General features: G+C 41.1%; 1 protein-coding gene across 4 annotated transcripts in view; it reads left to right on the top strand.

Moving 5' to 3' along the window:
- The window catches only part of Rbpj (recombination signal binding protein for immunoglobulin kappa J region), a 70,705-nt gene extending 50,936 nt beyond the window's left edge, over positions 1-19,769 (top strand). For all 4 annotated transcript variants that reach the window (XM_052198273.1, XM_052198274.1, XM_052198275.1 and 1 more), the window contains 8 exons: positions 4,522-4,687; positions 8,230-8,404; positions 11,481-11,618; positions 11,751-11,863; positions 13,368-13,508; positions 14,834-14,989; positions 15,352-15,455; positions 15,571-19,769. In XM_052198273.1, coding sequence (XP_052054233.1) covers positions 4,522-4,687; positions 8,230-8,404; positions 11,481-11,618; positions 11,751-11,863; positions 13,368-13,508; positions 14,834-14,989; positions 15,352-15,455; positions 15,571-15,886 — 1,309 coding nt within the window. In that variant the 3' untranslated portion in view covers positions 15,887-19,769. The remainder of the gene's footprint in view (positions 1-4,521; positions 4,688-8,229; positions 8,405-11,480; positions 11,619-11,750; positions 11,864-13,367; positions 13,509-14,833; positions 14,990-15,351; positions 15,456-15,570) is intronic.
- Positions 19,770-26,961: the final 7,192 nt, after the last annotated feature.

Raw genomic sequence — 26,961 nt, 5'->3', positions numbered from 1 at the left:
ATCAAGAAATCTTTCTTTGTTAAGTGGGTTATAGAGAAGGGTTATACTGCTGTCTGATAGCATCATTGGCTATTGAGTTGGTGAAAGCTAGTAGTCTGCTAATATTTCTAGAAGATTTTATATGAGAGCCACGAGGCTCTTAGGTCAGGCACAGGTAAATGACTGTTGAGACTAAAGATAACCCAAGAGAATTTAGCCCTGAGTTTGCAACATTCCAATTCTCCACAGTTGTGGCATTATAATCAATCAGCCTTGGTGACATGGGTGTGACCTTTTTTGGGAACCTGAGTTCACACTAGTCAGTTGTTTTTTCTAAGCAAAACAGGAATGCTTCTCACCACTCAAGAATGCTATGTTTAAGGCCAATTATGCTTTTTGAGGTGAAATAGAGAAGGTTGCCTAGCGACTCTGGTCTTGAACCAGAGAAGTAGTCTACCAGTATTAGGGTTTTAATATTCATTTTAAGGGAAATGAAGATAAGGAAATCTGCATATACATGCCTTGGCTTCATTTGGTTGTTATCCTTGGTACCAGCTTTGGAACTCCTACAACTAATTCCAGGGTTTTAAAAATTCTTTTATTTTTGTAGTTCCAAAAAATAGAAATTCACATTAAGCTATTTCTATGAAGTAAAATCCCACAGGCGTGTGCTGTATACTGGGTGTTGTGTTGACCCTAACCCCTTTTGTGGGTTAGCAACAGCAGGGTGTCAGGGCTGAGGAATTAAAGGTACCTCAAAAAGCATAGTCCCTGTGTACCTCACTCAGTGTCATCCCATCCTTCCTTGACAAGGTGAGACCCGCCAGGCTGGAGCTCTCTGAAGCACAGGGCAAGCACACTAGTCACTCGGTCGGCTTCAAACACAGGAAGTGATGGCTCTGCTTTTCTTTCATTCTCTGGAGTTTTAACAAAGCCTCTTATCAGTTAGATTACTTTCTTTACTTGCCCCTTTTTAAATTATGTTAGATGCCAGTGCAAAAGGACCTACACAGAGTCATGTGGCGTTTAATTTTATGATGGATGGCTAAGACCTTCTGAAGTCATAAGGGTGTGCTAGTCATTTTAGCAAATGCAGGACCACAGGGATACGGTGGCTTATCAAGAACCATAAGCGCTTTAGCGATTGCCTTTATTTACTGCACTGCCCTGTTGTTTTAAACCTTCCCTTAGATATGGCTTAGTCCATCCATAACCTCCTATTCAGTACTTGAAGAATTTAGCTTTTGGCCACCAAGAAAAAGAATGAAGATGTTATAGTAACTACTCTCCATTGTCTTTTGAATCATGTGTATTAAAATGTAAAGTGTTAACTGGGGTAATTGATGTACCAGGAGCTCCCACATGTTCCTTCAGTGGTGACAAGTTTGGGTTTTGTCTAACTAAACTTAATTGTCACACCAAGCTAAATAAATAAAAGCCCTTTGTGAATCTTGGTTCTTGATTTTCCATGTATGTTCACAGGATTTGAGGTGAAAGGATTGTTAAATCATTCACTAAAATACTAAATTTTGCAATGAGTAAAATCTTAAATGTGTACATATCGCCACCAAGTGGGAGAGAATAGCATTGCTTGTCAGTTAAAAGATGCGAAAAGAAAGGAAAGAAAAAAGGCTACAATGTTTGACAGGACTGTTAGAAGCTTGACAGTTTCAAACACAGAAATGCATTTTAATTGTTTAATTATTATATGGGCTTTTGCATAGACTATTGGAAAGTATTGGGAAGTCTTTGTTTTTATTGTATTCTTGAATTTTTTTCAAGGTAGAATCTTGATCAATGGGTTGTTTATTTTTGTTTTGTCAGGATATATCCCTATAGCCTTGTTTATGTTCTGGAACTCACTGAATAATAGTCTAGGCTAGCCTCAAACTCACAGAAATCTGCCTTCCTTGCCTGTGAGTGGCTGGATTTAAAGGCATGTACCACCAATGCCTGGTTTTGATCAGAATTTTATATAGAGAATTTTAATCTGTTTGACTAATTTTATGCTGTTAATTTCTTGTGTTAATTTTTTATTTTTACTGCACTTCCATGAATATTCCAAATATTCATTCCTTTATCATTTCTGTGTGCTATAGCCTTCAGATATGAAATAAAAGTATATTTTGTGATAATGTATTAATCATTATTAATATCAAATCATTCAGATTTGATAATGATAATACCAATTCACCAAGGAGTTTTAATATTCATTGTCCAATAAAATACTAACATGGGATGAAGTTCCTGAGAGCGTATTAGCCTAGGCATTTGAGATGTGTCTTGCTATGCACTTGGTAGCCACTAGCATTAAAAGCCTGAGAGATCCCTGGTATAGAAGTAAACTGAGCCAGTTACAAAACATGTCCAGCCAGTATAAGCATCGCTACAAACTTGGCGTGACATGGACCTGGGCCTAGTACCTGGGCTGTGACCTTGATACTCTTGGCCCCAAGTGTGAGCATGAAAGCTCCTCTTGTTTTGTGTGGCTTAATTAGGTATTACAGAAACACCCAGAGTCTTACTGCGCTGCTCCACACTCTTTCCTCTCCAGGACACACTTGGTCTACTCAACCTTTTTGCCCCCAACGTCCTCTCCATGGTTGATCCCCTTTTTCTATCCAGCCATTGCTTCTGGGTTTTGTCTTCCTTTAACTTTAAATGCCGCAAAGTTTTCCCTGGCTGCCTCAGGCAGTCTGTATTTTAGCTACCCTATCCTTGCTTTATTTTGTAAGTACTTAGTACTTGCTAACAAAGTCTCTATTTTTATATTAGCTTTATACCCATCCTCTCCCCACCCCCTCCTATTAGTGTGTAAGTTCCATGAGGATAGCGATTTTTTTTTTTATTTTGTTGTTGTGTTCTTGGTACCTGGGGGTATACTAAGTATTTGAAGAACTAATAAATACTAAATAATCTCAGCTCCCTTCTCGTACGTTACTTGCAAAGTCACCTGATAGGGTTGAGTAAAGAAGGTGCCGGTACATTTGGAGGCTCTTAAGTCCATGCTGTCCTTGGTTTGCTGAAGAGGAAGCAAGCCGCTTACCTCAGAAACCCGAGACGTTATGCATGGTCACATATTTTATTTGTTTGTTTGCGTATTTCTTTCTGTGTATCTCTGTATAGTTGTATATTGTTTGCGTATCTCTGTATAGTTCTGACTATCCTGGAACTCACTGTGTAGACTAGATTGGCCTCAATCAAATTCACAGAAATCTGCCTGCCTCTGTATCTCAAGTACACTATGCTCAGCAACACAACTTACTTTTCTTAGTCTGAGTTTCAGACTAAATTTGATTCTCAGTATCCATTGACTAGTGTGTCACTGGCCAACAGGAGGCCCATGTGCTCACAGCTCAGCAGTGTAAGTTAGCACATATCCACATGCCTGGTCATCTTTCCCTGTTGCCTTCTTATGAGTGGAACTTGGCACAGGTAGTTGTTACAGTTAGGCTGTTTGCTTTTAGTGGGATTAGCAGAATCAAGAAACACTTTCCTGTATTCATAACTGTTCATAATGTAGGAATTACCATGAGGCCCTTTTGTTTTAAGAAAGGAGAAGAAAGGTAGGTCTTTGTATAAGAGATACTCTTACATGTTAACTGCAGACCTAGTTCATTGTTTATACTGTGTGCCTTGTTACTAGTCATTTGAGTTTGCAGGCATCTTTAAAAATTCGCAGGCGTCTTTAAACAGGGACAGGACCCAGACATTTTAAGGTATGTGTATGTATCAGTGGGTATCATTAGGCAAAGGTGTATAACATATCATTGGGCAAGTACATTCTGCCCTACATAAGAGATAAATTTATAGTTCCATTGTTAGGCTATGACAGAGTCATTGTATGTGAGAGAACTTGGGAAGGTGCTGTTTGGCATACAGAAGACCAAATCTGTTAATAATCGTGAGCCGAAACAATACAATGTTGGGTTTTTTTTTGGGGGGTTTTGTTTTTTTTTGTTGTTGTTGTTTTTTTGGGGGGGGGGTGTCCAAGATGTTTCTCAGTCCTGAAACCAGGTGTTTAGGGCTAAGGTACACAAACCATGGACTCTGCCGGACTCACATCAAGCCGTCTGTTTGTCTTTTTCCTTTGTTGCCTTCTTTAATACTATTTTCCAGGTAAATTGCCAAATAAAGTTAAATGTAGTATAACAAGAATAGCATTAAAATTAATGATGCTCTTGCTTTGGCTAGAACTTAGTAATCACAGATTCTGTAGTGATCTATTATGACTTATATCTTGTTTGCCAAAGTCTTGTAGAGTAGTTCAGAGCTTTGAGCTGTGAGCTGTGAGAATTTACAGTTCTGCTTAAAGCAGGACCAGTCTAACTGATGGTATAAGTTTCAGATTTTATTAGAACAGATAACAACAGATAAGTCTTTATTTCAGTCCTTTTGATTTGATGATTTGCTTTATAAATGACCAAAATGCTTTTTGCTAGGAACCAAGTTAGTATAGTGAAATAGGATTTTGAATTCATATATTTAAAAAATGAGGTATGATCTTGAATTTAATTTTTTTCTGGCACTTTTTTTCCCCAGGTTTTTTTGCCCTCCTCCTTGTGTGTATCTTATGGGCAGTGGTTGGAAGAAAAAAAAAGAACAAATGGAACGAGATGGTTGTTCTGAACAGGAGTCTCAACCCTGTGCATTTATTGGAATAGGAAATAGTGACCAAGAAATGCAGCAGCTAAACTTGGAAGGGAAGGTAAATTCAAAATATAATCTGCATTCATTCTTACAATATTTATTTTAGTTTTTTTCCATACCAGTGTTTATTGCACTTATTTTTTAAGTGCTTTTAACAGCAACTGTTTAAATGTGTATATCAGAATCACACGTATTCCTTCAGGACAGCTATGGCCTGTTGACTCATAGAGTGTGCATGTTGGCATTTAAGGCAGCATCAGGAGGCCTCCAGTTTCCTGGCTGTCTTAGTTGTAAGTCAGGTTTCTACTGGAAGACTAATCCCTCATTTTCTGCCTGGCAGTATTGTAATACCCAGATAGTAATCAAAGTGCGTCTCTCTGCTTTGGTTTATTCTCTCTTCCTATCTTTCATTCATTCCCTGTTGGAAAGTAGCTGCTGACAAATGATAGAGCCTAGGTCTGGGCAGAGTGGCTTTGGCTAACCAACATCAGTCCAGAACACACGTTACGCAGAGAATGCTCTACTACTGGCTTTCTGACAGTTTTGTGAATTCGTAAAGCACTAACAGTATACTACTTTAGTTCAGAAGGACAGTTTGTTCATTTATTATACTTACTAATTCAGCATTTTATCTTAATATTAAAGTTTTGAAAATGATTCTGGCCGGGCAGTGGTGGCACATACCTGTAATCCCAGCACTCTGGGAGACAGAGGCAGGTGGATTTCTTAGTTCGAGGCCAGCCTGGTCTACAGAGTGAGTTCCAGGACAGCCAGGGCTATACAGAGAAACCCTGTCTCTGAAAAAAACCAAATCCAAAAAAAGAAAAAGAAAATGATTCTGATTTCAGTGACTAGCATCCAAAGTATCAAACAAAAGGTGCTTCCTTATTTAGTAGTCCATAGTTGGCTATTCTGATATTCATTTTGTATTTGACACGAGGACAGGAATGCAGAGGGTGGTAATCTAGGAGTTTGCATTCATAATCATATTTAGTCATGTTTAAGAAGACCTCAAACCTAGCCTTTAAATCTGGATATTTGTCATTAGGTCTTTATAGTTTTTAGTCAATAGCGTGTATTGACCATGGATTTAATAAGGCTTGGTGTGGTATTTATTAGGATAGTGAGTGCTTGTTGTTAGAGAGTAGAGCAGTAAGCCATTTTACATTATTATGACCCCTGAGCTTTAAAAAAATACAGGTCGATTCACTCTCCTGTTAAATGCTGGAGTTACATACAGCACACTGCACACCTAGACATTCGGTTCTTTAATAGATGGGCAGTTAATAAAAAAACAGCCAGGGATCTAGCTACCAATTGTAACTGTGTTGGTTGAAGTTTATTCTCACTTTTACCAGTTCTACCTTTGATCTTAGCCAAAAGGCCGAGAAGCGATTTTAACCAGTTCTAGCTTTCAGGAAGGTAAATGACTAAAGCCACCCAATCAATAGCATCATTGATCGTCCCTCCGTGGATCCTAGTACTGAGTTCCTTGGGGGCTATCTCTACATGAGGCCCTTCCTTCTGTCCTGTGTTAGACCTTATTACATAAGGCCCAAAGGGAGTGTCTGAAAGCTGGGCAGCAGAGGCTTCCCTGAGCTGCCTCGCCAGCCCCTCTTCGTGGTTTGCATATGCTTCACAGTACTTTCTCTTTCTGCATGCAGAAATAATGCTAGTGCCCAAAATTAACTAACGGATCTGATCTTAGGCCTTCCCATCAGGATGCAGTTCCCGTGTTTAGATACAAGTCTTAGTTTTGTTCTATGACTGTCTGCTGTAGTACATTGACTTTATCCTATCTTCCAAAGCAGAACAGTTCCAATTTTGACCTTTAGCTAGTGTTCAAAAAATACGATGAGCCTATCTATGTGTGGATATCTGCCACATCTGAGTCTGTAAGGGTACCACCACTGCAAGGGACAGTTTATTTATATTTAATTTTTATTGCTATTGTCTTATTTTGCCTCCTGCACAGCAAGGCTTTTCAAAATTTAGAATGTTCAAAATCACATTTTAATTTTCTTAAGTAACTTTGTTATGGTGACAAACTATTGTAGTGTATCTATTACTAACAAACTGTATTGGTAAAATTTTAAGAACAGACACCTAGAATTCACTAACTACTTTCTAATGAGTGGTACTTGTTCTGCATTTTAAAAGGAACACACAGCAGAATTAGTTCAAATAAAACTTAGACATCATTTACCCTTTTTGGTAAAAGAGGTCAGTATCTTGGCCCCGGCCCCTTAGTTCACAGTGATTAAGAAAATAGGGGAATTTTAGAGCTGTTACCTACAGATGAAGTTGTAGCATTTTAAACATTTTAACAAATGCATGTTTTCTTTTGTGCCCTTAAACTTGTTTCTTTTGGAGAGTGTATGAATAAACTTTTTAAACAAAGGTTATCTGTCTATTTTTAAAATAGTTCTTTAGTATAGCCCTAAACAATCCCAGGACGGTTTATGCGCCCATCTGGTCTGACACTCTCGCCCTTAGTTCATATGTGGTGACCACAGCCTTCAGTTGTATAAACAGAAACCTCGTAGGAGCTCTTTTGAAACTACAACCAGTAGGCATATATATATATATATATATATAAAATAAAATTATGATAGCCTTTTGTTACAGATAGTCATCAATTTTTAACTACAAAAATCAAATAATTGCTGTAACATTGAGTGGTGATTCTGTGAAACAAACTATATAAAACAAAGTAAATATGGATCATAGGTTTTTATTTTTTAAAAGATTATTTATTTGCTTATTTTGAGTGTCTATCTGTATGTGTACCTGCATGACAGAAGATGGCATCAGAGCACGCCACCATGTGAGCGCTGGGGACTGAACTCAGGGTCAGTCTCTGGAAGAGTAGACATTGCTCTTAACTGCTAAGTCATTTCTCCAGCCCCACGGTTTTGGTTTTTAAATGTTGTGGTCATTTTTGTAGACACCTGGACGGGTCTCAGCCAGTGTTGCTTGCTTTGCTGCCTTTTGTGTCCACGGTCACACTTGGGAAGACCAAGGCCTCAAGTGCTGCCTTATCCACAGCCAGCAGAGCTTGGCTCCTAGATACTTGGCTTATTTTCTGGGCAGCTCTTTTGAGTGGACTTAGATAGTGCGCCCAACTGTGCTTTTCCTCTGCTCCCTGTCTTAGGTAGACATGGATTGTCTGGGGAAACTAAGCTGAAGACCTAGAACAACAAACACACTAATTTTCTACCCAGCCGAGGGGCAGCTGTGCTGATGGTCGCAAGGTTCAGCTCCCACAGTGGAACACTGAGGGCCAGATGTAGCACCATCCCCACAAGGTCTAGGGCTGCTAGACTAAAGTCCAGCTTTCTGGACTAAAGCTCCCCAATCTTGGCTCCTAAGCTGAGTGGTTTGCTGTTGCTGACCTTTATCTTAGGAAGAGGCTGGCCTCTCATGAGCCTGCCTTCCACTCCTCATTGTATTTTCTTTTTAAATTCCTTAAGATTCCTCTTAGAGCACAGTGTTTATCACTCATGTCCGATCAGATCAGATGTAGTCGCGCCATTCTGAGCTGAAGGTGCATACCCACCGAGGGTTGCCTGCTGTTACCACTTTGTTTTTCTTCCACAGAACTACTGTACAGCCAAAACATTGTACATATCTGATTCAGACAAGAGAAAACACTTCATGTTGTCTGTGAAGATGTTCTATGGCAACAGTGATGACATTGGTGTGTTCCTCAGCAAGCGGATAAAGGTCATCTCCAAACCTTCCAAAAAGAAGCAGTCATTGAAAAATGCTGACTGTGCGTATGCTCACGGTTCCTTATTTGTTCCCAGTTCTCATTTTATGTGAATGAGACAGACAAACTTTAACATTTAAAGGTTGTTCTGTCAGTAACCAGTTCATTGTTAACTACTAGTTTTTGGCCTTACTGTTTTAAATTTAAATATAAATGGGTATTGTCTGACCTAATGAAGTAATTGAGTCTCAGTTATAGTATTCTGAGAATCTCAGCTGCTATATTAGGATTGCTTTAGAGTGGTTTCTTACTGTTTCCAGTGGCATTTGGGCAACTGGAGGGTTTTTTGTTTGTTTGTTTTTGTTTTTTGCTCCTTCTGTCAGAGTGGCTAGGTAGGTAGATAATGCTTTGAGCCAGTGATGCTAAATGTCCTACAGTGTCCAAGATTCCAGAAGCATCAATCCTTTCAGAATGACAGAATTACCCACATTAAAAGTGTGCTCTGGGAAACCAGGTAAGCCACTAAACCAAATATCTAAAGGGCTCCAAGGCAGAAACTGCTGTTTCGTTGGCAGATTTAATTATTTATATGAATACACACTGTAGCTGTCTACAGACAGACCAGAAGAAGGCATTGGGTCCCCTTACTGATAGTTGTGAGCCACCATGTGGTTGCTGGGAATTGAACTCAGGACCTCTGGAAGAGCAATCAGTGCTCTTAACCACTGATCCATCTCTCCAGCCCAGTGAGTCTACATTTCAACAAACTTGAGTTGGTTGTCTGGTCTTCTTCTCTTACGTTTGTAAATTAATAAACTTTGAAATGTAAGTAAAAGGAAGAGAGCAGCCTAATGCAGCCGTCTCCCCTCCCGCAGCAGTTTCATGGCTCAGTTCTGTGGGCGCAGACCCTGCCCTGCGCGCATGGCAGTCCGCATCCTCTCCTCTCACTAACTCACTTTTGAGGTAGTGACTCCTCATGCTTGGCTTTTGGTTTTTAAGCATCATATCTCACAAAGTTGACATCCCTTTCTTTCATGCCATTTAATATTTATTCCGTGAGTAGATTAATCATATTATCTCAGCAATGGCTTTTTTATAATCACTGTAATGTTTTGTTCCATTTGTAGTCGACATGGTCAAACATAAAATTAAATAAAACCTGTAAGTTTTAATCTGTAATAGTTTTTCTGTTCTTGCCTCCCTACCCCTTTGATATCAGTTACTAGTTAAAGAAACACGGTCATTTTAAATCTGATGGAATTTCCATATTCTGGATTTGACTGGTCCCATGTTTCTGTGCCTCACTTTTTCCATGGCCCGGTGACTAAAGACTTAAAATCAGCTGGTCATTTCACTAGTTAGAAATCATAGAGCATCTGGTTACACCTTCTTTTTGTCCTGTTAAGACTATAGTTAAGTTCAGCAGTTTGTTTAAGTTACTCCGAAGGCTCCTGAGCAACTTGTAACCAGAGTTTAGTGACTGTGACTTCATTAAGGTACACAAAGTACTGTGTTTCTGCTTCTTCTATTTCTAATTTCCACATATTTAGACAAAGGGTTTATCAATGAAGAACTTCAACATACAACTACTTGATTTAAGTATAGCCAACAGATTAGATAAACAATTGATTGGTTACTAATTTGCAGAGTAATATTTGTATTATTATAATTATTATAATTTACATTTGCATTGTATAAATCAATAGTATTTGATAGACCAGTGATATTAGAAAAGGTCATTTTTTGGCCTTTATAGTCAACCGGCTAAACATGCACTTTTATGGCATGCGCGTACAACACACACACATTTCCAGTCAAGTCTTTATTCATATGAATTTAGTATTATAGGAGGAAAAGCAAATAGAATTACTCATTAAGTGGAAACCCTAATTGAGTAGTGACACTGATTTCAGACCAGTCTTATTTTATCACACGCTATTGTTCATCACAGTCTGCTTGCCTTTGTGCTTATTTTTAGTTTGATGTAACCCTAGACATTTTACATCATATGTGAATACTACTGTGTGTCTATAATAATAAAAAATGGAATGGGAGACTCTTTTATTTTTTTAAGTTATTTTGTTTGTTTGTTTTGTCTTTTGGTTTTTCTGGATTTGTTTTTTTTTCGAGGCAGGGTTTCTCTGTATAGCCCTGGCTGCCTGGCACTCACTCTGTAGACCAGGCTGGCCTTGAATTCAGAAATCAGCCTGGCTCTGCCTCCGCCTCCCAGAGTGCTGGGATTACAGGCCTGCGCCACCACCTCCTGGCTCTTTTTAAGTTCTTTGATTTTGTTTGTATTGATATTTTTAATGCAAAGAACTTGTTGCATTTTTAGGATTTTTTTATGTAGATGCATTTTTTACACATAAAGTACATCTTCGTTTTAAAATTTTACTTGTAAATTATAAAATAATTATTACTTTTCATATAATACAATACTGTATGGCATTTGGGAGATAGCAGAACTCCCTAAAATCATGATGCAGTAGTGCTGGCTGACTGGATGATAGCACATGGGGTGGGGGGGGGGGGGCAGGCACTCTTGCACTGTTGCTTAGTAGGACCACAGTGTGTAGAGATAGAGTGTCTCATGTTGGCCTTTTCATTCAGTAATATCGCAGGAATTTATGCATACATAATTTAAATGGTTGAGTGTTACTTTAATGAATTATCTAGCATTAAGCATTTGTTGTTTTTAAGGTAATTTCCCATCTAATAATTATCATTGCATTAAATGTCCTGTGTTGCTCTCAGTGAGATGCTGACATCTGGGAAGGCTGGGTGATGAACACAAAAAAGTTCTTCGTATTATTTTTCTTCTAACTTAAGCCTTTTGGAAAGCCTAAACTAACTTAAAATGAAATTAATTAAAAAGAAATAAAACTAGTAAAAAAAACCATTCAAAAAACCCCTTTTATGTCATTATCTTGATAATACTGTAGAGAGATAGACCTTGGTTTTATTTGTTTGTTTGTTTTTAAACTATTCCCTATCTTGGAAGGCTAAAATGTTTGCCACCAGAATCTGTTTGTTATTTACATTATTGTAAAAAAAATATAATTTGCCTTGCAAAAGTCCCTTCTTTTGTGAACTCCTTCCCCACAAATTTAAATAGGAATCCTTCCTTCTGTCTTGGCAGTGTGCATTGCCTCAGGAACAAAGGTGGCGTTGTTTAATCGGCTTCGATCCCAGACAGTTAGTACCAGATATCTTCATGTAGAAGGAGGGAATTTCCACGCTAGTTCACAACAGTGGGGAGCATTTTACATTCATCTCTGTGAGTATAAAATGTACATTTGGTATTTTTAATGTAAAAATAATATATTTTCCTTCTTGTGGTAATATAACCTATGAATATGTTAAGTTGTTAAAGTATAACCATTTGATCTGTTTTCCACACCCACTGCAGTGGATGACGATGAATCAGAAGGCGAGGAGTTCACAGTCAGAGACGGTTACATCCATTACGGGCAGACTGTCAAGCTTGTGTGCTCCGTCACTGGCATGGCACTGCCAAGATTGGTAAGACCTGACTCTACTGTAATGAATGTGGGACAAAAACAGTCAAGGGAGGGTAGAAAAATGTAGCTCAGTTTTTATGTTTTTTAATGTGAAAATGCAGTGCCCCTCTTATTATTCCTAGTAGCTATTGGCACAATCCAATTGTGTTCTTAAAGTTCCTGTTAGAAGTTAATTGCTGATTAACTCCTACACTATTTTAATTAATTGGGTGTGGGTTTATTTTTTGGTTGTGTGATTGTCATTTTTTTCTTTATGATGATGCAGATACACTGTATTTGTGTGTTACTGGCTATATCTGGATGTAAGACCAAGCAAGCTTTCAGTAGCCTGGACACACAAGCATCATTTTGTTATGTAACTAGAATAAGACTTTTGTTTAAAATTAGGTAGGAGCATTGGCATTTCTTTAGGAACAAGGCACAGGATGGCCTTCTTGTCCATCAGGTAGTGAAACTGTAAGGCATTATATTTTTCCCTTACATTGAAAAAAATTTCAAACTTGTGCTTTTCTTAAGGTAAGCTTAAGATGCACACTCAATATCATAATGGAAATGTGAGTAGCTGTGGCGTGTGTGGCACTGTAAAGGTCTGTTAGAGCAGACATTGCTCCAGGAAAAACATCCAAGTCAGGCCCTCGTCAGGTCACCGCGGAGAAGAAATGCATGAGGGTCACCTGCCCGGAGGTCCTTGGTGGCCTTGGAAAGCAGTTACAAAGGAAACTTTGGGTCCTAACCCATTGGTTGGAACCCCTTTGAGAGGGTTGAATACCACATATCTTGTATGTCAGATACTAGTATTTCGGTTCATAACTAGCAAAATTACAGTTATGAAGTAGCAACGAAAATAACTTTACAGTTGAGAGTCTAGACTATAATAGTTGCAGCGTATCGGCAGGATGACAGGCAGCCTGCCTTCTCTAGGCTTATCTTCCAGCTATTAAGGCCTTTGTCACTTCCCTGACCGCATTTTCCAGTGAGCATGCTGGACTTGTAATATGTTAATATTTAATCCCATTATAATTTCTGCTAGTGCCTGCTGTGGATGTTTTCCTATGGTATTTACTTTGTATATTAATGAAAAGATCGGCAGAACCTGCCAATCAAAATACTTTTGTTTGTTAACAGCATTCATAACACTAAACATTTTTTTAGAAGTACAGAATATCAAACCTCAGACAAATCATAGTGGGTAAGGCATTTTTAGTCAAGAACTCAGACAATTCTTGTGTGCGTTAATAAAAGCACTAGTGTAGACAGCAAATGACTGCCTGCCCTATTTTTTTTAAATGTATTCTTTGAAGGGCTGTTATAATACTTTTAAACATGTAATACATGTTTGTAAAATGTAGACTTATTTCTAACATTGTTTATAAATGTTTCTTAATGTGTAGGTATAGGACAAATGACTAATATGTTGTTATGTAGTATATACTATGGACTGTAACAGTGTACAAAATAAAGACTGTATGTGGATAACCGACTTTTTTTAAATTGTTGAAATACAGATAATTAGGAAAGTTGATAAGCAGACAGCATTACTGGATGCAGACGACCCTGTATCACAGCTCCACAAGTGTGCGTTTTACCTTAAGGATACAGAGAGGATGTACTTGTGCCTTTCTCAAGAAAGAATAATCCAATTTCAGGTATGTTATAAAATGACTACTGCAATCCAAGCTGTGCAAACAGGATGGTTGCTGCTCAGTGATGACTGCCTTCATGGTCCCCATTCAGTCCGCAGCATTGCAGAATAGCAATGACCGATGAAAATGTGCTGAAAAACTAATGGCTTGGCAGTTTACAGAGACATACTTCTCATTGGCTGCTAATTATATCCACATACAGGAAGCTGGGTTCCTATGTTAGCTTAGGTTCATTGGTTCTTAACACACTGCCCTCAAGCATGCCCAGGATCCTGCCTCAAAGAACTCAAGACTATGAGAGTATTCTTAGGGAAGTTATTTACAGCAAGTTCCAGGATTCTTTTTTTTTTTTTTTTATTCGATATATTTTTTATTCACATTTCAAATGATTTCCCCTTTTCTAGCCCCCCACTCCCCGAAAGTCCTGCAAGCCCCCGTCTCTCCCCCTGTCCTCCCACCCACCCCAAGTTCCAGGATTCTTAATCTGGCATTCAGAGAGCCTTGGAACACAGTGGAGCACCACTGGTATTTAATAAGTCCCCCAAAATGACGTGTGTGCGCGCGCGCGCGCGTGTGTGTGTGTGTGTGTGTGTGTGTGTGTGTGTGTGTGTGAGAGAGAGAGAAAGAGAGAGAGAGAGAGAGAGAGAGAGAGAGAGAGAGAGAGAGAGAGAGAGAGAGAGAGAGGAGAGAGAAGAGAGAGAGAGAGCATTCAACAAGAGGGTTGAACTTTATAATGGGGTCCCTCAGTAGTAACACTGACATAATTTAAGTGCTAATATGTAGCTGTGTTACTCGGCTACTTTCAGGTGTACATTTTAGTTATCCACAGTTAGGACACACTTACCACACCATAGTAGGATTGCTGTGGGTTCATGCTGAACTCTTCATAACCTACTATCAGAGTCACCTTGGAAGTGAGATCCCAGGTCAGGGTTGGGGGCTGCCAATTCAGCCCTTGTTTCTTTCTGGAAGTGACAAAGCTCCTACTAGTTCTGCAGACTTATAGGTCTCTCTGGTGATTCTCTTTCTTAGTGAATCCATTTGCATTTCACATTGGGTGCTGACCCACTAATGAAGTATAGTAATGCTACACTATGAGTGATGGCCATGAGGTGTGACTTAATGTATCACTGAAGTGTTTCTGTTCTAGAAAAACTGCCTGTGAGCCTCGTATTAACACCCTGTTTGCATTACTGTAGGGATTAAGCATATTAGGATGTTCCCAGATTGTTCTAAGTTCTCTCCCTGTTAACTCAAGTAGGTGAATGTGGTAAATTCTCTTGGACTATGATGTTTATAAAACTCAATGGACATTTGTTTTTCTTAAGGCCACTCCATGTCCAAAAGAACAAAATAAAGAAATGATAAACGATGGAGCTTCCTGGACAATCATTAGCACAGATAAGGCAGAGTATACATTCTATGAGGGAATGGGCCCTGTCCTTGCCCCAGTCACTCCTGTGCCTGTCGTAGAAAGTCTTCAGGTGAGATTGTTCAGTTGGAAGGTGACTTTAATCTTTATTGCTGTTCTTAGCTATAACTTGCTATAAACGTTCTGTGATCTTTTTTTTGGGGGTGGGGTAAATGTTACAATTTGGGTTCTTATTACATGTGCTATTGATAGAAAATAAAAATAGAAGCAGTATGTTTACACTGAAGGAAGCTTAAATCACATTGAATGTTATCTTGCTATAATTTCAGCTAGCTTTGTAGTCATTTCATTTAACAGATGTTTTTATAAATCTGAACTTGTTAACTTCATGAAAATGAAAGCAAGTATATAACCCAAGCTGTGTTCTTCAGTGAAAAGTGGGAATCTGTCTTACGTGGTTTTTCTAAATTGCAGTTGAATGGCGGCGGGGATGTAGCAATGCTTGAACTCACAGGACAAAACTTCACTCCAAACTTACGAGTGTGGTTTGGGGATGTGGAAGCTGAAACAATGTACAGGTACTGAGAGAGCTGTCCTGTCACCCAGGGTTGGGAGGGTGTGGGCACCGGACTGTCCATGCAGAGCTGTGTTTGCCTTGAAAGTGCTTCTAAGTGGTGTGTGTTTCCTCCTCAGATGTGGAGAGAGCATGCTCTGCGTGGTCCCAGACATTTCTGCATTCCGAGAAGGTTGGAGATGGGTCCGGCAGCCAGTCCAGGTTCCAGTAACTTTGGTCCGTAATGATGGAATCATTTACTCCACCAGCCTTACCTTTACGTACACACCAGAACCAGGGCCAAGGCCGCACTGCAGCGCTGCAGGAGCGATTCTCAGAGCCAACTCCAGCCAAGTGCCCACCAATGAGTCAAACACAAACAGCGAAGGGAACTACACAAATGCCAGCACAAATTCTACCAGTGTCACATCGTCCACAGCCACTGTGGTGTCCTAACTACCGTCTTTTTGCTGGGACTTAAATTGACTTGAATGCGGCAAAAAGTTGACAGAAAAAGGCAAGGATAAAGTGAACAATCTTTTGTGGTTTCTTGGGGAAACGTTTCATACCAGGCGATCTATTCAAAACTGCAAGTGCAGATGTGAAATGCAGAAGCCACAGTAAAAGTGAACATCAAATGTCCAGGCTGTTGGAAATCCAGGTTTTCAGCTGTCTGTCTCTCACACACACCCCTTTTTGGTTGTTTTTGGTTTGATTGTGATTTAACGGTCAGGAAATAGATGCATGGCTGGAGCACAGGTCAAGCTAGAAGACACAAACCTAACATAGATTGATGGACCAAGGGACTTGCACAAGCTTTAGTAAAAGGTACATTTCACCACGCCTTTTTTATATCACAGTATGTAGTTACCAAACAGGATTCGCTCCCCACCCTTTGAGGGTAGGCTCTAAAGTACATTCAGGTTCGAGCCTGACCATGCTTGTTCAATCTGAGTACCAAACACTTCCAGGTTCTTGTGGTCTAAGGCTGGAACTTTTTTTAAGCTGAAGTCTTAATGACTTTTTCATAAGTTGGAATTATTTTGATTTCAGCAAGTCAAATTTTGTAAAAGCCTGCATATTTTTTTTAAGATTATATGAAGTCTGCAAAGCTTTAAAAATGCCTCTGCCTTGCCTGCAGTACATGCAATGTATGTTAGCTTAGTCTGTCCTCAGACACTGTTGGGAGTTATTTCTGTGTTTTCCCTTTTTTAATGTATTTATAGTGGTGATCTAAGCGATGCTCACAGAGCTCCGTGGGCCATTTAGTGTCTCTGAGTTCGTGGCACTCAGCACCGCCGTGTGAAGGCTGTGGCCTCTGCCTGTTCTCCAGTTCATGTGTTCCAGGCTGTGTTCAGGCTTCCCTTTCCCCCAAATCTTGTACATAACTTGTATTATGTGTAAGTTAAACATTTTATCTTTACTTGGAATGTTCCCAGTGATTACATTTAACAGGGTGTTTCCCACCTTGTTGGCAAATGACAAAAAATATCATGAGAATTATTTGCTACCAAGATGGTGCCCATAGGGTAAAATGAGGAAAGTCTCTGCAGGATGATTTATTGTATTTTTTTTCCTTTTTTTTTTGTTTTTTGTTTGTTTGGTTGGTTTTTTTTTAGCCTAGCCAGAACATCATTATAATTTTAAACTTAAGACCATAAGATGACTTTTATTAGATGATAATAAACTGAACTAAGTAGCCAGAAGACAGTACCTTAGAGACAGATAGTTGTAAGTTTATAAAAATACAAATGTAACTTATATTCCCATTTTCCTCTTTGCCCCTCTGTTTCTTTCCTTCAGTAGAAATGTTCTGTCCAACTTTTTTTTTCCTTTTTAGTTAAGCTTTGCTTGCATTCAGGCTTGTGTGTTGGCCTGTGTGTTAATATTGCCAGTTTTATTTTGTTTTCATCCCTGCACTTTGGTAATGCCTTGTTCAGTTTTTGGGAATTGCAGCAGACTCATTGGGCTACATTTAGTACAAGAACCACATATGTGATGTTAAAGGACACAGTCTAGTGATACCATCATCCTCAAGTAAAAACTACCTCTAGATTGTGGTAAGCTTTTACTGTCCCTTAAAACAGGAGCCACTAGTACCTTCCGAATGCAGACTGTAACTTCTGTGGCATCTTCTGGGGTCTCTCTGGCTCTCTGGGCTTCTGAAAGTTTTCACGTAGATCCTTAGACTCCTCTGTCAGGACCATTGCTTTCCAGCTTCGCTGCTTTCACTCGCCGTCTCATAGACTGTACCACTGTAAGTGCCACTCTGAACATCTAACCGCCGCCTCCTCAGTTTGTCAAGGGGAAGGCCACCTGTAAACCGTGTTGGTGACAGCCATCTAATCTACCCCAGGCTGCACTACACTAGCTGTTGTGGCTATTTCTCTTCAGATCAGCTGCAGTCCACCCATTCCCCACCTCAGACCTCCAGGCTGTCTCAGTGGTCCAGGGCAGAGCTCACTGTGGCCTTACCTGTCTTTGCAGTAACTGTTCTTGGTTTTCCTTCAGATCTGCTTCTCTCTAAGCATCACTCCTCAGTTGCGATGGAAGCCAGACCCTGCGAGCTGCTCAGAGCCTGAGCACTCTGCAGTGCCGCCGTGCTTTCTGAGGTCCTAGACTTAGGATTTAGTTAGGTCGTTAACTGGGAACAGATGAGATGCTTTTGAAGAACAAACTATTCCTTACCCAGCTTTGTAGCTTAAAGTAAGTTTTCAAGTTCATGGCTTTATTAAAATGAACTTTGACTTTTTAAAATGCTTATATCTCATTTCGGTTCTTTTGTTTAATTTAGTAAGAATTGAAACAATTAGAGTATAAGTCGTTTTCCTGTTTGTTTGTTTTTTTACAAAGTTCAAGAATGTATCAATAAAGGCATTTTCCTATGGTTCTATGTCAGACTCCTACCGCAGAATAGTATGAACAGATGTGTCTGTTTTACCGTGTTATTAATAGTTCTTTGTCAGCTGCTTTTATTAAAAGTCCTTTTTGTGGATTTGTAAATCAATTTCAATATATGATGTACAAGAGTCTTGTCCCCAGTTACTGTGGAATGTTCCCTCCCTGTTGATGCTGTCGCAGATGCTGGTCCTTTATCCTCGTATCTTCTCAGAACGGGAATTCTTCAGCTGCAGTGTGTGGGTGTGTTTTTCCATTCTGTTTAGAGTATGTCTACACAGCTTCTTAAAACATGTCTAAATGCAGAATCTGAGACCCACCATGTCCTTTAGCTCCTTGAATTTGTCAAGAGATTGGAAGGCAGGCCAGAACCTGTAGGATAACCTTTGTACAGTTGCAGAGCCGAGCACTAGTGGGGTTTTGAACTTGCTGCTGTCCGCTCTTAAGCCCTGACACCGTCCTTATCTACAGCTAACCTGCAGAGCCAGCTGTCATTATGCCTTCAGCTTAACCTTGATGGTTTTGTTTCTTTTCTGTGTGGCCCTGGGGTCAATTCCAGGGTCTCAAGTTTATTTGCTAAGACTTTTTGTTTGTTTTTTTAAGGAGGCAAGGGTCTCACCCGTGTAGCCCCTCAGGGCATTCTTGAAAGTTCTGCCTCAGCCTCCAGGTCCTAGGGCCCAGGTATGACAGGGTGCCAGTACTGCTTTTTGTCTTTAGAGAAATTGGTCTGTGTCCAACCACAGAGAAATTTCCAGTGCAATTTTTAATAATTAATCCACTAGTTATTTAATCAAAATCTTTTTGTGGGGAGAGATTCCTGTTTGAAAGAAAATGTTATTTGATTATTAACCAAATTAACAGACATTGTTTTCCAAAGCAGCTGTGTTTCTGGTGAGTATTGAACAAATGTGTGATTTTCTGTGTCACCTTTGATTTATTTTTCAAGCACTGTTACTTGGGATGGATGGTTAGAAACATAATATTTTAGTGTTTCTACTTAGCCTTTTCAGGACTGAGCTGTATTGCCTTCTATTAATTTCTCCCTGTGTCGTGATAAATGTTTGCCAGTGTTCAGTAGTGTGTCGGTCCAGATGTAGGTTTATGTAAAAGCTCGGTTTTAGCTTATTTCTTGTACCTTGCAGCATGCTCTACACATTCAGTCCTTAAGGGGTTTACTTTACAAACTGTGCGCCTGTAAGGGTTATTAGCAATAAGATAGAAAATTGAGCAAGTTTATACCACAATTTTGTAGAAAAAGGAATCTGCTCAGTTCCATATTTCATCCATGAAAACTCTGCAATACGGGCAGTTTCTAGGAATAAATAAAAAGGAAATGTAAACCATTGTAGATGTCTTCTGTGGGATGTGCCCGTTGCATGTATCCTTGTCTTTGATTTCGCATACTTCATAAAAATACGATAAAATTAAATTCTATATTACAGTTTGTGGACTAGAATTTTACCTTGTGTTTTACATAACATTGAATAATAATTATGCTAAATTAGTTAACTTTTTAGTGTTTTTTTTTTTTTTTTAATTTTTGTTAACATACTGTGTTAATGATTGGGAGTTGTTACTAAAGGGTACATTTCCCTGGCCAACCCCAACAAAACTGGAGACTGCTTTTTATTTAGCAAAGGCTTGCTTTTCTAGTACAGGGTTGTCTTTTTGTCTAGAAACCAAAGAATAAACATAACAGCAGTTTATGCCTTTAGGGGACTCCCCAAAATAGGGCTGATTATACTTCATGTAATATTAAGGCAAATATAAAGGAAGAAATTATACTATTTCAAATCTCAGGTTTAGTGTTTCCTTCACTTCCAAAAGAACTGTAAGTTGTACTAAAGTAGTTTGAAGCAGGTAGCATTCGTAGCAAAGATTTTTTTTTTTTTTTTTAATTCTTTCTGTCTGGCTACCACAGTGCAGAAGGCAAGCCGTGTTACTTTCCACACACTGTAACATGAGTGGTCAGAGGGGAATCTCAACCAGTGGACAAACCCCATATAAATGTCCACCACAAAAGAGTTCCTTAAAAACACCCTTAGTATAGAAAACAGCTGAGACATAGAGAGAGACACTGTTAACATAAAAATGTCCACAAGGTGGCTGACTCACCCCAGCCTGGGCTAGGGAAGCATCTAGAGAGCTGTGAGAAAGTGTCCCAGGGACCCTGTTGGATTGTGCTGCAGCACACAGGATCCTTGGGCTAGGGGCAGGATCACTTGACATTCCTGAAGTAGAAATACTCAATCCAGACTAAAGTGTGGCCATGTCTGTAGGATGTAGTAAACATGCCAAATCTTGGTTTCTTAACCAGCTAAGCTGTAAAGCAGGTTCTATAAGTAATGTGTATACTTAATGGAAATACTTACTGCAGCTGTTGGAATTATTGTTGACTTTGGGGAAGTGACAAAATCTGATGTTCTGTGAACATTTATTGTAGATATGAGTGGGAGGCAGGCACAGCAGGGTCGTCTTTCTGGCTCAGTGATCTTGGCCTGTGTTTATCACCACTGTGCATCCAGGCATCTTTTCTAGTAGTGCTGGGCCAATTAGGGCTCCAAGCATTTACTGTTTACTGGAGCTTACCTCTGCTGCCACACCCCCTACTCCCATCCCCACACACAGAGGATATGACCAGGTTGTTGTTACAGTGCCCTCTTAATCTGGTTTCTCCTGTCACATTCTCAACATGGTAAGTAAGTATTCTCAACATGGTAAGAGCCAGACAAATGGGTGTGGTCCTTGGGAAGAGCTTCAGCACAAGGAACGGGGGAGTGCATTTACTTAGAAGTGTGGGCATTGCTTCCCCTCTTGATGCATTCTGTTTGGGAGACTCATGTAGACTGGACTAGTCTCAATGCACTGTGTAGTTGAGGATGGGCTTGAACTCCTGACTCTTCTGCCAAGTGTAATTATGGGTGTGTGCTACCCTGCCTGACTTCCAGGTATTAAGATTTATCTTCTAGTAACCAGGAAGTTAGACGTGGTTAGGATAAGACTGGGATCTTTAAATGTTCTGTGCTGTTCAGGCCCAGAGCTCAGCTAGGGTTCAGTCACCACCAAAAACTACAAGAGTGCTGCTACTGTGACAGATTCTGAGTAACACGGGCTGCTATGACATTGACCCAGTAGAAGTGTTGGAGAGTGGTTCTCACAGCTCTGAATGTGAAAATTCCAAGCTCAAGGAGCCAGCACAGTGGATCCAGTTTGACAGCGGTCTCACACCAGAGAACAGTCATAGACACTGCCCATAGGGTTTCATTTAACCACAATCTTCTCTGAATACTCTTGAGACACACAGTAGCTGTGTAAATAAGTCATCTGCCTGCTGATGCCATTGGTTTCTTGCATTTTAAATCCTGGTTGATGTTTCTCATAGTACTTTAGATGTGTGACCTTGGGCTAAAGGGACGAGAGAGAAGCAGGATTGAGGGGGAAGGGTAGGGATGCAGCTCAGTCATCGAATATTTCACTAGTGTACTGGGAGCCCTGCATGCTAGTACATCAGTGGGGTGGGGTGGGGCTTGGCAAGGTAGGTCACATTAATGACCACTCTTCAACTGTGTTACTTCAACAAATTCTACGCTGGAATGTATATTTTAGAGAGGAGACTGCCCTGGGTATTGTTAGGGGGTTTGTTCAACGACATATTTAAGTTAGCTGGGGTGTCAGAGTTGCATCAAGATCTTCCAGAGACGCCCTCCTAAGTAACACACTAGGTTTTTCCCATCATAATTGTCAGAGCTAGGGACCTAGGTCTTGACCCCAGATGGGGTTGTGTCTTCTTTCTGGCCATCTCCTGTTTCAACCTTCACATCTCATGGGTGAGGAAACTGGCCTAAACTAGCAGATTCACACTGCGTTGTAAACAAAAAGTGCTGGTCAGTTTTGTGGTGTCCTGGACTGTTTACATTTAGTCCCCTGTCCATGTTGTATTCATAAATGCATGCTTCACACATTAGAGAGACTGGTCCTGGGCATCTCAACACATTCTCTGTCCTTTGAAGATAGCAGGCATTTGTCAGATACTAACTTGAAGTAGAGGTCCCAAGTTTCTACACCTCATGTTAGCTTTCGAAAAGCAGGACTCAATGAGCCAGAGTATGAAATAATATCACCTTTGTGCCCAAGAAAAACAAAACCATTCTGCCATTGTTTATTTTCTGCCATTCATCCAACAGATGAGTCTTAGCTTAGTGTCACTCTCAACTGAGCTTGTGTTGTGGAGGTTGAGGGCAGTGTGAATGTCTTGAAGACTTAGCTTTGTTCTTGGCCTATCCCTCTACACACGCTTAACCTCAGCCTAGAACCTGCTCTGGCTGTTAGCTTCAAGACTGTATTTGGCTTAGAATGTAGTGTGGCCCTGGCTATCCTGGAACTCACTCTGTAGACCAGGCTGGCCTCGAACTCAGAAATCCTCCTGCCTCTGCCTCCCAGAGTGCTGGGATTACAGGCGTGCACCACCACCGCCTGGCAAGAAAAAGATTTTTTAAAGTCTTCTAGCACCTTGGGGTAGCTGTGGCTGAGAATGATCGCTGTCTGCTGGTTTGATGGTGAGGAGATGGGAGAAACCAGGAGTGTCTGAGCGCGAGCACGGAGCAGGTGGGGCAAGAGCAGGAACCAAAACTTGCAGTTTACAGCTCACAGGCCCTTGAGTTTGAGCTCTGACAACTATTGGCACGGCATGCACACTGGGACGTGGGCACCTCTGGCCAGTGTTTAAAGCCATCATTCCCATGGGACTGGATAAATAGGCTCTAGTTTGAGCCAGTGTCGCCTGTCCAGAAAAGACTTCTCCAGCATGTGTAGAGGAGCCTCCAGGAGGGGACAGTTGAGTGCAGGTTCTCGCAAGGAAAAGCCTAGTGGTCCTAGCCAGAAACAGGAAAATGGAAGGTGCTTCACTCTCTAAAAGTAATTCTTAATAACATTTTCAAATCACAGCAAATGTGCTGACAGCCACTATGGAGTTAAGTCTCTCTTTATGCCAGGGAAGACCTCATATCTAATCACAGCTTAGCTAGTCCAACTCTGGAGCTGCAAATGTTGCGTGTCTAAAACTGCCCATTCTCACACATGACCAGGATCAGGTGACTAAGAGTCAAGACACACAGCAGTTCAGCCTCCAAGTGAAAGTATCCACTTAAGAGGTGCTTTGTAAATCTTTGCTTGAAAGCAAAACACCATCTCTGTGGTAATTGTGGTTTTTTTCAGGAGAGCAGTCTTTACCAACATACAGTCTAATCAGGAAAAAAGAAAAAACCCGGTGAGCAGTAAACATGGTTTGATTGCAGGTTGAGCCCATGCTCTAGGAAGGGTCATTGTTGCTGTGAGAAAACACCATGACTCAAGCAACTTGGGGAGGAAAAGGTTTATCTGACCTAAGTTTCCACTGTTCGTCATTGAAGGACGTCAGGGCAGGAATCTGGAGGCAGGAGCTGATGCATGTGCCATGGAGGAGTGCTACTTAATTGGGTTCCTCTGGCCTACTTGGCCTGCTTTCTTATAGAATCAGGACTGCCAGCCCAACTCAGTGTGTTGGGCCCTCCGCTATTTATCACTGGTTAAAATGCCCTACAGGCTTTCCTTGGAAGTGTTTTCCTTAATAGAAGTTTCTTCTCTGGAATGACTTACGCTTATGTCAAGTTGACAGAAAACTAGTCAGAACAGCATAGCTGTCTGATGCAGGGTGGAGTTGGAATTGGTGCTGTGAGACTGTACAGGATGCCCCCTGCAGCCTGGTATCTGGGACTGCACAGGATGTCCCTGCAGCCTGATGCCTGGAAGGCAATGTTTGTTCCTTTTCTCAGAGTAATCAGATCTGGATGGCAGCAGATGACAAGAACATTCTTAGAGTAGGTTGTCGATGCCTGGTAAGCTGGAAAGCAGAATTCCAGAGGTGGTGAAAGGGTTGAGGGAAGAAGACTGAGTTGGAAAACACAGAAACCTGCGTGCACAGGGCACACACCTGCACTGTTGCATGCTTTGGAACCTCGCCCTGCGCATGAACCGAGCCAAGGGGTGGGATGTTGATATTTTCCATTATGCAGTTTGAACACTGGCTCCTTGCCGCCGCCCGCCTGGCAGGGTACCTGAACTGCCATCTTATATTGTTTCTGTTTTAACATTTGTAATAAAGGTATTTTTAGAGATTAAAAATATATTAAGGTGTGCATACTTTATGCTTTTGAAATAGCTGGGGGGGGGGGCGGAGGTGGAGTTGCAAGCCCTTCATAGTATAGCCAATAGTGCGACTTATTACAGAACTCACTGTGATGCGCTTCCCCACCACTCGCAACACTTGGTAACCATTTGCATTTGGGTCCTGGACACTGAACTTCGGGCTCCATTCACAGCCTTTCTCCTGCTCCCCTGAAACACTGCCACCAGGATGCCTCTCTGCATGACCTACACTACACATACGGAAGAGACTCTCAAATTCACGGGTTCTGCCCAATTGCCATTGCTACTGCAGTGTCCCCCACCAAAACTCCAATGCCTGTGGGTCAGTAAAGAGCCTGGAGACCATTCCAGAGATGGTTTCAGGGAACAGCATGTGCTTCTTCTAAGGGAACAACTACCTACATCGTGGAAGCCTTATCAGCTGTGATTAGTTAGCACAGATTGGACAGTGAATGCTCACACCACCAGGGGCTCTATGAAGAAGAAACGCCAAAGGAAACATGGAGAAAGAAGACACATCAGCTGGCTAGCTCACAGTGACTCAAGCTACTTCTGAATTCAGTTAGGACTTCTGGGAATACTCAGGAGCCTCACCTACTCTTACACCCTCTTACTTAGCCAAGCAGGGTGCCAGGCGGCCCTGTCTGCAGGTCTACACCTGGCTTTGGACTTGAACCACACAGATGTGGTTTCTCCCTAGTTAACACTTAATATTTCCCTAGCTACTATCTTTCTACCCAAGCCACTCAACCAGGTGGGTAAATGGTTGATACCTCTAAACTTTGAATTTCTGGGGAAAGGTTTTATCTTAGTTTTCTGTTGCTGTTAAGAAAACAACCTGAGATAATCAACTTAGAAAACTAAGTTTTCTAAAGGAGTGAGAGTTTGGCAGAACAGGCGGACTGGAAGCAGAAGGGAATGAATGCCTGCCTTTGGCTGCCTTTGCTCTTTTTTTTTTTTTTTTTTTTTTTGGATTTTTTGTTTGTTTGTTTGTTTTTGTTTTTGTTTTTTCTTTCAAGACAGGGTTTCTCTGTGTAGCCCTGGCTGTCCTGGAACTCACTCTGTAGACCATGCTGGGCCTCAAACTCAGAAATCTGCCTGCCTCTGCCTCCCAGAGTGCTGGGATTACAGGCGTGCGCCACCACCGCCTGGCCTGGCTGCCTTTACTCTTACTGAGGTCTCCCAGCTTGTGGAATGGTGATACCCTCGTGCAGGGAATCCTACCCCTACCCCTGACAGCCTCAGATTTTCTTTACTAGTCCACGGTTTTCTCCAAGATGACATTAATCCTTGCCATCTAGTTCTTCCACAGGCTTCTCACCCTGGCTAGTCCCCCAGCTTCTCGGTTCTCACCGTCCACCCTCTCCCCATGTTGACTAAACTCTTGGCATGCTGACTCTGGTGTCTTCCCTTGAAATCAGCAAACAAGCTTTCATTTGGGGCCGCCCCTGGCTGTTGTGTCCTATGCCTGGGATACTTCCTGTGACATTCCCAAGTCTGCTACACCCTTTCTGAGCACCTTCTGCTCCTATTTTCAGACCCTTTAGTCCCTATCTGCACCCTTGACCTGATTTCTCACAGCATCTGCTGCACCTGATCTCGTGTTCACTTGGGATGTTTATTTTCTCCTCCAACCAGCATGAAAGCTTCTTGGGACTCCAGACATCATTTTGTTCCTTGTCTCCACACACATGGCACACACATGGCACATGGCTGATGTCCTGTAAAGCTTACACCAACTTCATGAGCAGATGTGTCCAGGATAGTAGGGTCCTTCAGATTTGATGACCCATGTTGCTTGGTTTCTTAATAAAGGAACCTTACCCTGGAAAGTTTCTTATGACAGAAATACCTATTTGTGTCACCAGTCCCAAGCACAAGCTCAAGAAGACAGAACCGACACACTAGGAAAAATATGGGAGTGGAGGGATTCTTGTCAGTCAAGAACAAAGAAACTTTTGGTGGTTGTGGCAGTAGGGATGTTTGAATTACGTAGAAGAACCATGCAGGTGTCCCCACACCTGGAGGGATAGTTGGCTCGATTCCGTCGGCTTAATTCTTCCCTAAGTAAGTTCCAGTTACTACAGGGAAGGGAGTAGGATTTGTGGATGTTGACCAAGAAGCCAGACACTATTGGACGGGGCATTCTACAACTCCAGAACTAATGGATATATGTAATAAAAGAATTCATTAGGTTAACTTACACAAGGGCAGGGTGGTTCAACAATAACAGGCTATCTGTGCACTGGAGAGTCAGAATCCAGTGGCTGCTCCACTCAGGAGGCTAAACGCCTCAGTAGTCCTCTGATGATTGGAGGATAGCAGCGGCAGTAACCTTAGCAGGCAGACCCAGCAACACACGTGTTAGGCAGGTCACAACACAAGCATTTGTAACTCCAGCTTCAAGGGATGTGATGTCTCAGCCTCCCAAGGACATTTGCACACACGTG

This window comes from Apodemus sylvaticus, chromosome 11, assembly GCF_947179515.1.
Source record: "Apodemus sylvaticus chromosome 11, mApoSyl1.1, whole genome shotgun sequence".
In the NCBI taxonomy this organism is placed as follows: domain Eukaryota; kingdom Metazoa; phylum Chordata; class Mammalia; order Rodentia; family Muridae; genus Apodemus; species Apodemus sylvaticus.
This window is presented reverse-complemented; position numbering and strand designations above follow the sequence as displayed.